This window comes from Poromitra crassiceps (assembly GCF_964638095.1).
Source record: "Poromitra crassiceps genome assembly, chromosome: 3".
Lineage (NCBI taxonomy): Eukaryota > Metazoa > Chordata > Actinopteri > Beryciformes > Melamphaidae > Poromitra > Poromitra crassiceps.
The window spans coordinates 60848882-60862211 of NC_139625.1; the positions used below are offsets into that span (position 1 = coordinate 60848882).

General features: G+C 42.7%; 1 protein-coding gene across 1 annotated transcript in view; it reads right to left on the bottom strand.

The window, feature by feature from the left end:
• Positions 1 to 11632, bottom strand: part of LOC310772793 (uncharacterized protein) — a 36133-nt gene extending 24501 nt beyond the window's left edge. Inside the window, exons 1-5 of the mRNA XM_083632715.1 lie at positions 11560 to 11632; positions 9144 to 9488; positions 5439 to 5732; positions 5296 to 5334; positions 5091 to 5184 (exon numbers count right to left, since the gene is read on the bottom strand). Coding sequence (XP_083488841.1) covers positions 5091 to 5184; positions 5296 to 5334; positions 5439 to 5732; positions 9144 to 9488; positions 11560 to 11626 — 839 coding nt within the window. The 5' untranslated portion in view covers positions 11627 to 11632. The remainder of the gene's footprint in view (positions 1 to 5090; positions 5185 to 5295; positions 5335 to 5438; positions 5733 to 9143; positions 9489 to 11559) is intronic.
• Positions 11633 to 13330: the final 1698 nt, after the last annotated feature.

Consider the following 13330-nt stretch of genomic DNA (forward strand, 5'->3'; position numbering starts at 1 on the left):
CGGCCTGAACACCAAAGGCCCTATCGTATGCTGGCGGGCAAAGTCGGCAGACTGAAAACAAATCTTGTCTGAGATGACAGGGTTGAGAGGCGGACCATATAGGGTGTCGATGATTTGATTTGACAATTCGGGGGACTGGCTTTGGCATTGGCCAATCCTGGCGTGTTCCACCCCCAAATCGAGTGGGATTCAGCGTGTTGTCATGCTACGCGAGTGGGATCAGCCGAGTACCAGGCAGCCAGCTGATTCTGTGCGGAATGAGCGGACAATCCGATGCATGGGTGCTGCCTGCCCGCCTGGAATCTCCGAGGGGCGACCCCTGACAACCAGGCTCTGAGGCGCGCACCATTATCGCTATTGCGGTAAATACAATATTCCTGGAATGGGAGTTTTAAAGAGCCAGTTACATTTCTTTGGATTCTTAAAGGGACACTGCACTGAAAAACAATGCTGATGCATTTTGCACATAATCTCACACATAACAGAAAACTGTATACAGTGTTGCAGACATTCATTTAGTCTGACAGTTATTGAGAGTTGATTTGAGTTAAGTTGTGGACCAGTGATGTCATTCATACACAAATTACATCACTGGTCCACAACTTAAGTCAAATTAACTCTCAATAACTGTCAAACTAAATTATTGCCTGCAAAACGGTTTACAGTTTTCAGATATCTGTGATATTATGTGCAAAATAACTCAGCAGTGAAAATTGGTGGAGTGTTCCTTTAAGCATTACCGTTTTCTTTATTGTGTATATCAACATACAGATGGCCAAGTTAGTAGTTAGTTTATGGGATAGGAATTCTGCCAGATGACAGGCACTAGGCGCCATTTTCTCTTTCATTTGGAAGAGAAAATTATCCTGAAATGAAGATTTGATTGACAGCTGCATGTCGTGATATGATTGGTTGAAATGTAGTAGAAATTTGATAGTACTAGGTGACGTCAGCAAACTGGAGATTACTGTTATGAATGAAATCTTGAAAATGAACTTTTGATGTGAAAAAGTGTGAAAAACGAAAGAAATTTGATTTTTGTGATTTTTTTTTGGCATACATTATTAAATAGGTGCACTGCATACCCAGGTATTTTAACTAAAATAAAATGAAAGTCATTTTTGGGTTCAGCTCGACTTGAACGCTATTTAGATCTGTGTTTTCTCTGTGCAGTACTACTTTGCAATCTCGCTCCATCTCTGTCTTCCTCTCTCACCCCATTTTCAGATTTCTAAATGTGATCTGTATCCAGTATCCGGATAAGTTATCTCGATAATGGTCGCATTCTGTCTCCCTATCTCTCTCTCTCTCTGCCCCTCTCTCAGGCAATGCGCTGTAGCCTATGTTGTCAGTTGAGCCTACATCAGAAAAAAACAAAAAAAAATAAAAATAGGCCTAAATAAATAATTGAAGAGTTAATTTGCAATAACAATTAAATGCAATTCTTAAAATGAATAAACACCTGTTTGATACTCCTTGGAGTGCACCTAAAAACATTATTCAGGTGATTTATGTGAAAATGATCGGGTGAGAATGTTTTAAATATGATTTATAAAAAAAAATATATACTGTGTCAGCATTTTGACTTCAAAGCCCGGGCACTGAAGTCCGTGGTCTCCTCAAAACTCACTTTCAGATAGCACTCGGCACTCGTCGTTTCAAAAATTAAACATTTATTCATCAAACTCAAAAAGTTGTTCTAAAAGTTGATCTTGATTAATTCCACAAATTAACCAAACGAAAAAGTCAATGGGATTTTTGTATGTGAATTTCAGTTAAACGCATGAAATAAGCTCTGTGGTAAACAAAAGTTTGTGAAGTTTGTGTTTAGCAAGATAATCTTCACAAATGAGGACCAATTTTATGACATTTGAAGTGATTTCTGAAAATCGCATTAAAAAACACATTTACGCTTAAAAAAATCATAAAAGTAGCCATTTGTGAATATTATCTTGCTGAACACGAAGTTCACCGTTTCATAAACTTTTGTTAACCAGACCTTATTTCATGCATTTAACCAAAACTTGTGCAGTGCCCGTTGCCAAATGCACCACCCCGTGGGCGCTTCTCTCCCGCACACGCACTGCACTCTGTCAGGTCCCCCTAAGTGCAAGTTTGAAGTCGATCCGACAAACGGTTCTTGAGATAGGTGAAGGACAGACATACAGACAGTCCAAATTGCATGAAATGTGGCACCGCTCCATCGGGGTCCAAGCAGCGCACTCCCCAAGTTTGAAGTCAATCAGACAAATGTTTCTCGAGATAAACTGCTTTTTGTATTGCCAGTAGGTGGCGCTATGTCAAATTGGAAGTAATTCAGTGCTGCGCCGAATTCAGTGCTGTGCCGAATTGCACAAAATTCTGCACTGTTCTATGTCAGGTTCCCAGCAGCGCACTCCCCAAGTTTGAAGTCGATCAGATGAATGGCTATCGAGATAAACTGCCTTTTGTGTTGCCAGTAGGTGGCGCTATGCCAGATTGCATGGAATTCAGGTCCCTGCACTCCGTTGAGTCCCCCTAAGTGCACTCCCAGAGTTTTAAGTTTTAAATTGATCAGATGAATGGCTATCAAGATAAAGCGCTATTTGTGTTGCCAGTATGGTGGCATTTAGTATTTTTTTCAAAATATCGTGATATATCGCCATTTTGATTTTTTGCATAGCCGTGTGTTCAGTGACACAATAAGAATACTTTTTATTTCAGTGCGGTGGGTTGGCCGGTGTGTGCACATGCGCCACGGCGGCCTGTCATCTCCACTCGTCCATACAATTTGCGTGTCCGACCTGGGGACCACCTGCGTGCCGAATCTGGTCTGGTCGTCCCACTGGTCACCGCTGTACGGCGCTGTACTCCGCTCTTGCCACGGTAAGTGTATGCCACTGCCACCAGTGCATTAATGGCCGTGTGTCCAGTGAGTGTGTCCACTGAGCTTCTTTTCCACAGCTCCAGCTTCTTCAGTTTTCCAGTTGTTTCCAATGATGACAGAGCGTGTATAGAGAATTAGAGAAAGTTGTGCACTTGTGCGCCAAGGCAGCGCTGGCGTCCCACAGCTGAGCTAACGTTGTTTTCAATCTGCTTAATTGCATATTGCGGGCGGACCTGTGTTCTTCCAGCATTTACTTTCTGTCTGCTCCTTGCGCCCGGCTAGCAGGGTAAAGCTTAAAGGAACACTCTGCCCATTTTCAACCAGCTTTGTATCATTAGAACATCAGTAGTATATCAGAAAACTGTAAACTGTTTTGAAGTCTGTCATTTAATTTGACAGTTATTGAGTCACACTAACTCAAATGAATGACTCATTAACTCAAATCAACTCTCAATAACTGTCAAACTAGATGAATGATGAATAGTTTCACAGTTATTGAGAGTTGATTTGAGTTAATGAGTTATTCATTTGAGTGCACACTTTAACACTCAATAACGGCCAAATTAAATGACAGACTTCAAAACCGTTTACAGTTTTCTGATATACTACTATGTTCTAATGATACAAAGCTGGTTGAAAATGGGCGGAGTGTTCCTTTAATTTATACTTATTAGAAAGTGTCGCTCAGCACATGGTCGCAGACGAAAAATAAAGTGTTCCTCATGTTGCTGCATTTATGCTTCTCTCCGCGGCGCAACGGTCACGTGACGCTAGAGACAGAGGGAGGCAGAGAACTATACTAGTGCAGTGCAGACAGGCAAGAGAGGGAATGCTGTCAGTGAACCCATGTCGGAGGCAAGATGTAACTGCAGCCGCATATAACGACACACAACCACACAATCACCTCCTCTCTCTCTTATCTGGGAAGTTGGTCACGGTGTTCTTTGTGATTTTCACGAAGTCATACATCAAGGACATGCTGATAAAAATACCGGGGACATGCTCATTAATTTCATTTCAGCGAAAACTAAAACAAGGAAGTCGCGCGTGCCCGTCTATATAGCCAATCAGACTTGCACGACATTATGTGACGTAGTCAGCGACACTAGACATTTCACCAGGTAGCAGACACTGCTCGCCGACACTTGAAAGTGTCGACTCAAGTCCTCATTTCTGTCGGCGACCGTTTCAAAAGTGTCAGCAGACGAAGCATAAATTGGGCTTAAGTCCAATGTGCCAGAAAACCACAAAATAAACAATGATGCTGATGATGCTGATAAGAATAAAATGATATTAGGGATATATGATTCAGTTTCAGTTGTTCTAGCCTCATATATGGTCTCGTTTGTTTATCCACCTTTTTTTAGATAACCGCACGATGTGAGAAAACTGCCTCAGAAATTAGTTTATCCACTTTTTTGACCAGTGACCACTACAGCACTGCTCCACAAAAAAAAAGAGCTGCATGATGTTTATAATTGACGAACGGTAGGTTCATTTAACACAAGCCAAGTAATGTTAAACTTAATTTTTTTAGGCTACATTTTCCCCTCCAGATAACATCCCATTCCGCAATCATCCTATGAGAAACATGATATGTGCACGCTTTACCACACCGGCCATATGCTAGGTTTCGACCTAGCCTTGTTCAGTAATGAAAGAGAAAATGTTAACAAGTAGCAACACAGGAAGCAATGGGGTTTATGGGAAATGTGGTCTTACGTTTGAGAAACAACTAACAATAACATGGTCTCCATCAAACATGGTCTCCATTATTAATTTGACAATAATATACTGATGTTTATAAAACGGCTCTCTCAAATCAAGCAATCTTATTGGCTCACAGCTGTGGTATAATGAGCATATACACCAGTCAATATACCACAGTTAGAGCGTGAACTCAGTGTGTGAGTGGCTAATGGCTGAGCTAGAGGGGATCAGGTCCAAACAGCTCGCAGCATTTTGTGCTCATTTTGTTGATTTTTTTCCTCCAGATTTAAGACTTTTAAATATAATAAAAAATAATAATTTTCATATTGCCATACTTGGTAACCGTTTTATAAAAGCAATAGATCACTTCAGACCGTGATATATGCTCATTATACCACACCTAAGCACGACCCTTAGGTGTGGTATAATGAGCATATACCACGGCCTGTCGTGATCTATTGCTTAATTAAACTGTAGGAGAGCTGTAACTCAAAGATCGTGTTGAAGCTGTTACCTGTTCTTCTTCAGTTGTATTATCAGGGCAAAGGCTGTGACAGATATAAGTACAGCAAAGACAACAGCAGCCATTATAACGATCTTAGTGGCTCCTACAAGAAAAAGATGACAGTTGCTGATACGGCACGCACACAACATTAATAAAGAAAGCAGCTAGAATCAAATGTGAAAATTAAGTTGAGACGACTTGAACAGAAACTTACTGAAACCACTCTCATCCACTGCAGATTCCTTATCCAAATCTGGACAAAGAAAAAAAGAAACCTCCTAAACATGAAGTAATTCATCAAATATCTTTCTAATATATAATATATCTGTAAATGGTAACAATGAAAATCTTTCTCACCAACAGTTGAGGACTCAGGAATTGTCTTGAACACCTTAATCACAGCACCAGAGAACGGTGCCACCTCACACCTGACCTGTGTACTGTAACCATGGGAACCTGACAGTACAGCGGTGGCAGTGACAGTGACTGTACCATTGGTGTTGGTGACACTGGCAGTGCTGTAGTTAGAAAAGCTGAAGTCATGTTCATGATCCAGTGTTACAGTGGGAGCAGGCCAGCCTGTGGCTGAGCAGGACACCAGTGACCGCCCACAGTTTGATTTGGTGATGTTCAGTGTGGGCTCATGTTGCTCTGTAGAGAAAGCATTAAAAAGACAGTTAAATCAGGAGAGACAGGTTGAATGCTCAAATAAAAAAAACTTTAGTCAGAAGCAAAACAGGATGGAAACTTTGGAGTAAGCTCCATGGAGGAGCTCCTCCCATTGTGAAGGTAGGAATTAGGACTCCCCACTGGGGAGTTCCTCTAGACGGGACATTGGTGGTGACGGGGTGGAGGAGGAACATAAGTAAGCAAAGTGACTGGAATGACAGCACCATATACATCCATGAGTAGCACATTAGCAGGTGATGTGTTTATACTCCCATCACGATTGTCTCTCTGAAAGACAGGGAAGTGATGGCTAACTCTCATTTGTTCTCTGGAAAAAAAAGGAAATTGTTCAACAACTGTGATTGGGTAAAAAGAAATTATAGGGAAAATTTAAATCACATTAGCCTTTATTTGGACAATCACTAGTTAATATATTCATACACATTTTCATTTAAGTTACAAATAGTTATTGTACATACACAGATGTCATATTCAGATAACCTGTAGCACACATTTGCAGCTCCTCTCTATTTCACACTGTGCCCTGTCACCGTGTCACTATGTCCTGTACAGAGCCAGAATACCACAGAGGTTGTCTGCAGATTAGCCTTCACATGTGTGTCAAGACAGATGTAATCTGATGTGTGTCTAGCCTATAAGTATATTTGACTTTCTGTTCATGAAAAAAGTAAGCCTGTGTATCCATTTGTGAATATACAAGAGTGCCTCTCTTGGCCAAGATCTATGTTAAATACTTCATTTAAGGTGACTTCTGATTCCTGGCTCCATCTTTTTGATCACAAGTGATTTTTCTTCAAGTGGTTTGCTGTTTACCTTTTGGATGGAAATGTATATTCTATAACAAGAAAGCAATGAAAGAATGATTAAAGTAGTCATCTATTGCATATGTAACCGAGGTGAATCAGCGCGGATTCCTCGTGAGTCCCGAGTGGTAGCGAGTGGATTGGTTAAACTCACTCCCCAGTATAAAGGCATGTTAATCAGCTCCGCCAAGGGAGCTAGTGGTAGCGAGTGGATTGGTTAAACTCACTCCCCAGTATGAAGGCATGTTAATCAGCTCCGCCAAGGGAGCTAGCTCTCTTGGTGTTGCGGTTAACATGTCGGACTCCCAAGCTGAAGGTCGGTGGTTCGTATCCCACCCCTGGGCAAGCCCTTAACATAGGTTGCTGCAAGTACCACCTACACAACGCCATTACACATACTGTACATGGTTCCTTTTCTATGACATTAAAGTCCCTGGAAACCAAAATCCACAAAAACGTTCTAACTATGTTATTTAGGGTCTTATGTTAGTAATTATGTGCCTCCGAAATTATTATGCATTACTTTCAACCCAAAGCCTTAAAATCGACACTTTTCTACAAGATTCTACAAGATACCTTCTCATTGAAGAGAGCAGTGTGCGAGGTGCTAAAATGCATGAGCTTATGACGTCATAAGCTCTATATAACCTTTGTACGCGCGCAACCCCCAGTCCCGCACAGTCTCTTCAGAGTTCTAGTGGTCCCACACCTTTTTGCAGCTAGCTAACTACGCATTGCGTCAACACAAAGGCTCTTTTAAGAACCAACATCTATCTATCTATCTATCTATCTATCTATCTATCTATCTATCTATCTATCTATCTATCTATCTATCTATCTATCTATCTATCTGTCTATCTATCTGTCTGTCTATCTGTCTATATGTCTATCTGCGAGTTTATCGCTTAGACTCGTCGGCAGTGTGTTGGAACCTTGATAGGGAGAGCTCTCTGCTCTGCCTGCTGCGGCGCTGCTGTCGTGTGTGTGTGCGCGCGTGCAGACAGATAGACAGATAGACAGATGACCGTCAGTCAGTACGATATGCGCTGCGTGGAGCAACCATAGGGAGCAACGCGCGAACACACACACACACACACACACACACACACACACACACACACAATCTCTATTTCCTTCTTTCTCTCTCTCCTCTCTCCCTCTCGGAGCAGAGGAGAGAGGTCTGAGAGAGGGACATTTCCCTGCTGCAGACGGGACACGCCCACACAGTCCGCGGGAGAAAATACACTCTAAAATATAATTGATTCTCATGACTTTTGCCATGAGTGTCAAACCTAAATTTATATACTTTGCGACGTTCATCATCGTTCAAATTTGGCTGGTGGCTTATTAACATAGATTCCTGTGATGTGATGAACTCAAAATGCTAAATAATAAAGAAATATTCTGGTTTCCAGGGACTTTAAGGATAAATTGATAAATTAGTGAAACAAAATCATCTCAATAACCAGGAACTACAACTCCTAGATACGGGTGGAAGAGGTTGATTTGAAATTGATATGGACAGGGCTGGACTGGGACAAAAAAATCAGCCCTGGCATTTTGGCCCCCAGACCAGCCCACCATAATCGACCACACACACACGACACCACCTATCTTCGCGCTCCAACCAACCATGCCACTACCTAAAAACACTAAATCTACCTGTTTTATGGGCCGGTCAGACAATTATTTCCCCCTTTTTTTTCTTTTTATGCGTGCCGGCCCACCGGGCAAATGCCCTGTATGCCAGATGGCTAGTCCAGCACTGGATATGGACCACCCCCGTACACTCCGGTAGGCCGGTACCCCAACCTAGTCACATCACAAAATGGACTGAATGTAGTCTCTCAAGACAGACTCCCACAATTTATAAATGCTGCTGCCTACCCGTCTGTACTTCAGGGGTCTCAAAGTTGGTCATAAACTAAGGCAGGATATACAGTCATTTCCCCACTTGTGATTTGTCGTATACCATCGAACATCGGTCTGAAGTGTTTTTTTCCCCCTTTGGAAGATAATGGGCTGAAGTACTGGAGCGTTCGAAGATTGTGGAAGAGATAGACTGGCTAAGTTTAGAGACTAGACCGAATGCAATTCAATTTAATGAAAATGAGCACTCATTTTACATGATTACACTTTCCAGTGAACATACAATGATTTATTATTAATTCATGATAATTAATTATTTCATGATTGATTGATGAAGTTTGATGATTGAAAGTCTGTTTTGAGGCACAAAACAATATGCTCATGATATGTTTTTAAGATCTGCACACTGAAACTACCAACATGTAGCCTATTGTACATACACACTTCCACATTATGCGCATGTAACCTGCGTTGTGTGTCACCTGCAGCAGGGATCGAACGCCAAACTTCCGGCTTGGGAGGACACTCACAGTCACTAGAGCGTCTCTTGAGGCGCAACACTGCACAACAGCATGACCACTGGCTACCGTTAAGCGCACGCACACGCACGCACACGCACATGCACACACACACACACGCACACACACACACACACACACACACACACACACACACACACACACACACACAAGGACCTTACCAGAGACTGTGAGGCATACAGTCTTTGCAGCAATGGCTCCTTCAGGATAAGTGCTAAACACACAGAGATAGCAGCCTGCATCCTGTGTCATCACTCTCCTGATAACGATGGAGGAGTTTTGTAGTCCTGCATCTTCAACAAACTCCACTCTGCCTTTAAAGTCAGAATTAACCCAGGGACCAAAGAATGTGTCGTAGGTGCCAATATTCTTCTCCCCTCCTACTGAAAGCTTTTTCCATGTAACTTGACTGGCTTCTTTAGATTGTCTGAGTTGACAGCTTAAAAGTGTGTCTTGTCCCATTCTTGCCATCACATTCTGCTGGGTTCGTATCATCTGTGTCAGACCTGGTGGACAGATTGACAGTTACAGAGGTGTTCTCAAGTTTATTTACAGCCCTTCATCACTAAAGCATTATGTCTCAAAGGTCTGTGCAGAGAATTTACCCTGTAGGCTACTTACAGGGTAATTTGCGGGCTGTATTCTAGTGTTACCAAATAATGCAATATGCAACAAAATAAAACATGCTGAGGTGTGTGTGTATTTAGGGTGAATTAAGATGTGTATTAAAATTATTTCAAAATGTACTCGGTTACAGATTGATTGTGCCTGCTCAAAATAGTAATTTGTAGCCTAATGTAACCTGGTAGCTAGAATATTACAACTGAGTGATTGAATCTGGTTTGTCTTGGCGCAATTTTCTCAACTGTACGAAATACAGGCAAACACACAATTTACTCTAATCTAATGTACAGACTGTACATTGAAGAATGTTATTAGGGCTACCATGACCCACAAACACCATCATCAACCATTATTTCAAGATGTGCAAAATAAATAAAACTAAATGCCTGATGATGATGATGATGATGATCTGACTACTGTTTCTTCCTGTAGGCATATAAAAAAACGAATTGATTTGACTAATTTTACTGTTTCTGTTACTCACTTTACTGAACTCAACCATTAACAGAAAGCCCACTGAGAGAAACACCCTCCTGCTCCCCTCCAGCTACGACCACTATCACCTCAAGGACAATCTTCCCACTGGACAGTTTATAATATGCTTAAGCAGGCTGTGCAACAAAGGCAACATGAAAAATTTGGTTCCTCCTAGAGAGCCGCTATGGACGTCGCCCTGTCTCTCTCGTGCATATATAAACGTGCACTCCACTCACACAGGGACATGCTATTGGAACCGAAAAGACCAGACACCAGACACACACACGGCCAATAAAATCAAAAGATGCCTGCTTAAACACTGGAGAGTGCTACAACTACAAGTGCATGGTGGTTTCACTGACCCCCACAGGATTGTCTTCACACCACACACTCTCCAAATAGCACTCTCTGCCTCCCCCCATTGGACACTTCCCGTGCGCACATTGTTCATGTTGCCCACAGACGCTCAAAATCAAATACTTCACAAGCCCGGACACAGACTGAGACTGTCACACTCCAAAGTCCCAACACTTCACTGCCTGATGCGCAGGCAGTGATTTACACAATTAGGTGCCCCTGCTCACTCCTCTATGTCGGCTCGGCATACAAGTTAAGTGCCATATGCCGCCGGGACATCAAAGTCCCTCTGGTCGATCACTTTATTCAACACTAGAGTGACAGTGAGGCGGAGACTCTTGCAACATACGCTCAATACAGTCGCACCAAACGGACTCAATGAGGACTTTGATATGTCGTGATTAAATCCTCTAAGTTTGTTCCGTTGATATATTATAGTGTAACGGACTGAGTTATGGGTGAATGTGAACCTGAGTTTCTGAGGGGTAATGAATGTTACGTGTGTCTACTGTAGTTTAGAGGCTAAACCTGCCTGCCAGCTACCTAATATGGGAGAGTAGTCTGGGCACCTTCCACCCCGCTTTTTGTCATGGGGGCGTAAACCAAGGAAACAGGAAACAACACCGGAAATAAGTGCGCCAAAAAACGTCTAGCTTGACGTGGCAAGGTTTTTTTGAGTTGTTGGCGGGATTGTTAGGCGGGAGGCACCTGGTTCATGAGGACGCTACACTATTATATAATATAGGCTATATTAATTATTAGTATAGCCTATATATTATCATTACCTCTTAACATGCATGTGTTTTGTATTATGTTGATGTAGCATTTGGTGTTTATGTGCTGGATTGATTGAGGTGACTATCTTGTAGGCCTAACTGGTATCAGCTATTATAGTAGGCTATAATTAATATACGCTACTGCACAATCCCATACTACACAATTGGAATTGAATCAAAATCTGAATTTGATTAAATGGCAAATATTTCAACTAGAAGAATAATCTGTCAACGTATCTGTAGCTAGAGATCAGTTAAACAACTTCAACACCAATGAAAAAATATATACTATTACCTAAAACCAGCATCCACTCTGTAACATGCTGTAAAATCACTTTCTTACCTTGTTGAAAAACTCCCAGCAGAACCATAGAGAGCAGAACAAGATATGTGACTCTGACTATAGCCATTGTACATGTCTGTCTGGATTTGAAATGGGTCTGGGCAGAGCCTTACTATTGCTTTGGGTTTGGGGAAAGTGAAAGAAAGAATATGATTGGATTGCCAGCTCTAGCTCAGCCCACTCACTGCCGATTTTGCCCAAGGGGGTCCAATTGCACCCCTTTTGATCAGATGAAAAGAAATAAACTATTTAAAGAATAATAGTTGTTGCACCGAGCAGCTATCTTGGATTTTTGAGGTTGGGGCTGCTGTAGACTAGGGCTGCTGTAGTCAGTAGTCAGACCCACCGTCGACGTCATCAAGCTTCCAGCGCAAGAGTAGCCTACCTGGCTCCTATCCTTTCTTGTATTACCATCAAAAGGACACCAGATGGCACCATCACCCTTTCTGTCATCCACAATGCTTCAGCCTGTCTTGTGTTCAGCCCGGTTTAGCCTCCCCCACATTTTCCATGTTACTCTCCCTGCTGCACTCTTCCTCCAAGCAGTCGTCCAGATCGCCCTGCGCTCTGCAACCACCCTACCCAGAAGAGTCGCTCCCTGTCTGGTTGTAACTGAAGAACTCATCGCTTCAAGATATCATTCCCATCTTCAGTCGCACTGATCCATGCACTCCTCACTAGTATTTGTGTGTTATATCATCAAACTAATTTGGTCTTCTCACAAAGGTCTTGCCCGTCTGACACTGAACAAAAGCATCATACTAAAACAAGTTTCCTCACCATATAACTACAAAACCTTTTGTATTTTCCTATTTTCCAATTTTACTTGCTATAAAGTGCCAAAAGTGGGCATAGTGGGGGGCATGGTGACTCAGTGGTAGAGACCTCACAGCTAGAAGGTCCTGGGTTCGATTCTCACCTGGGACGCTATGAGCGCTGAAGGAATGCGTGCCCGTCCGCATATCCTTGAGTGCCCACCGCCCGGGTGGGGTCATCAAAAGGGCCTTTCTGTGTGGAGTTTGTATGTTCTCACCATGCCCCCTGGGGGTTCCTTCATATAGGAACCCCTCACCAAAACATGCAATATCCTGGTTGCTAATGTGGTGCCTCCTCTGGTGTTAGGGGCGCCTGTTCGGAGGGAGGGGAACTGGTTGGAATAGCGTGAACCTCCCACGTGCTATGTCCTACCGGTGAAGCTTCCCCTGTCAGGTGAAAAGAAGTGGCTGGCTAACTGCCCATGTCTCGGAGGAAGCATGGAGCCAGTTTTGGCTCTCCCCAGATCGGCAGAGGGTGGAGCAGCACCCAGGATAAATACATTAATCAGGGGGGGGGGGGGGGTGCCAAAAGTGATTATAACTGCCTGTGCCCAGTCAGCAACAAACCAGACTCACCATCAGCACTGGAAACTACCAGCGCTGAGGCCCTTAATAACTCAATAACATTTGAATAATAACAATAGCAGTCAGTAACAGTTGCAGGCGTCAATATTCTCCTTTCCCTCAGGCAGCCTAAATTGTTTTGCATGTGACTTGAATAACCTCTATATTTTGCCTGTTCACATTTGAAATGGGCCTCCTCTCCTACAGTCTGCTGCGGTTCATATAATCTGTTACACACAGTGGAATTGACAGTGACAAGTGTGTGTGTGTGTGTGTGTGTGTGTGTGTGTGTGTGTGTGTGTGTGTGTGTGTGTGTGTGTGTGTGTGTGTGTGTGTGTAGTAGTAGTAGTAGTAGTATTTATATAATCAGCTGTGTGAGAACATTCATAAGT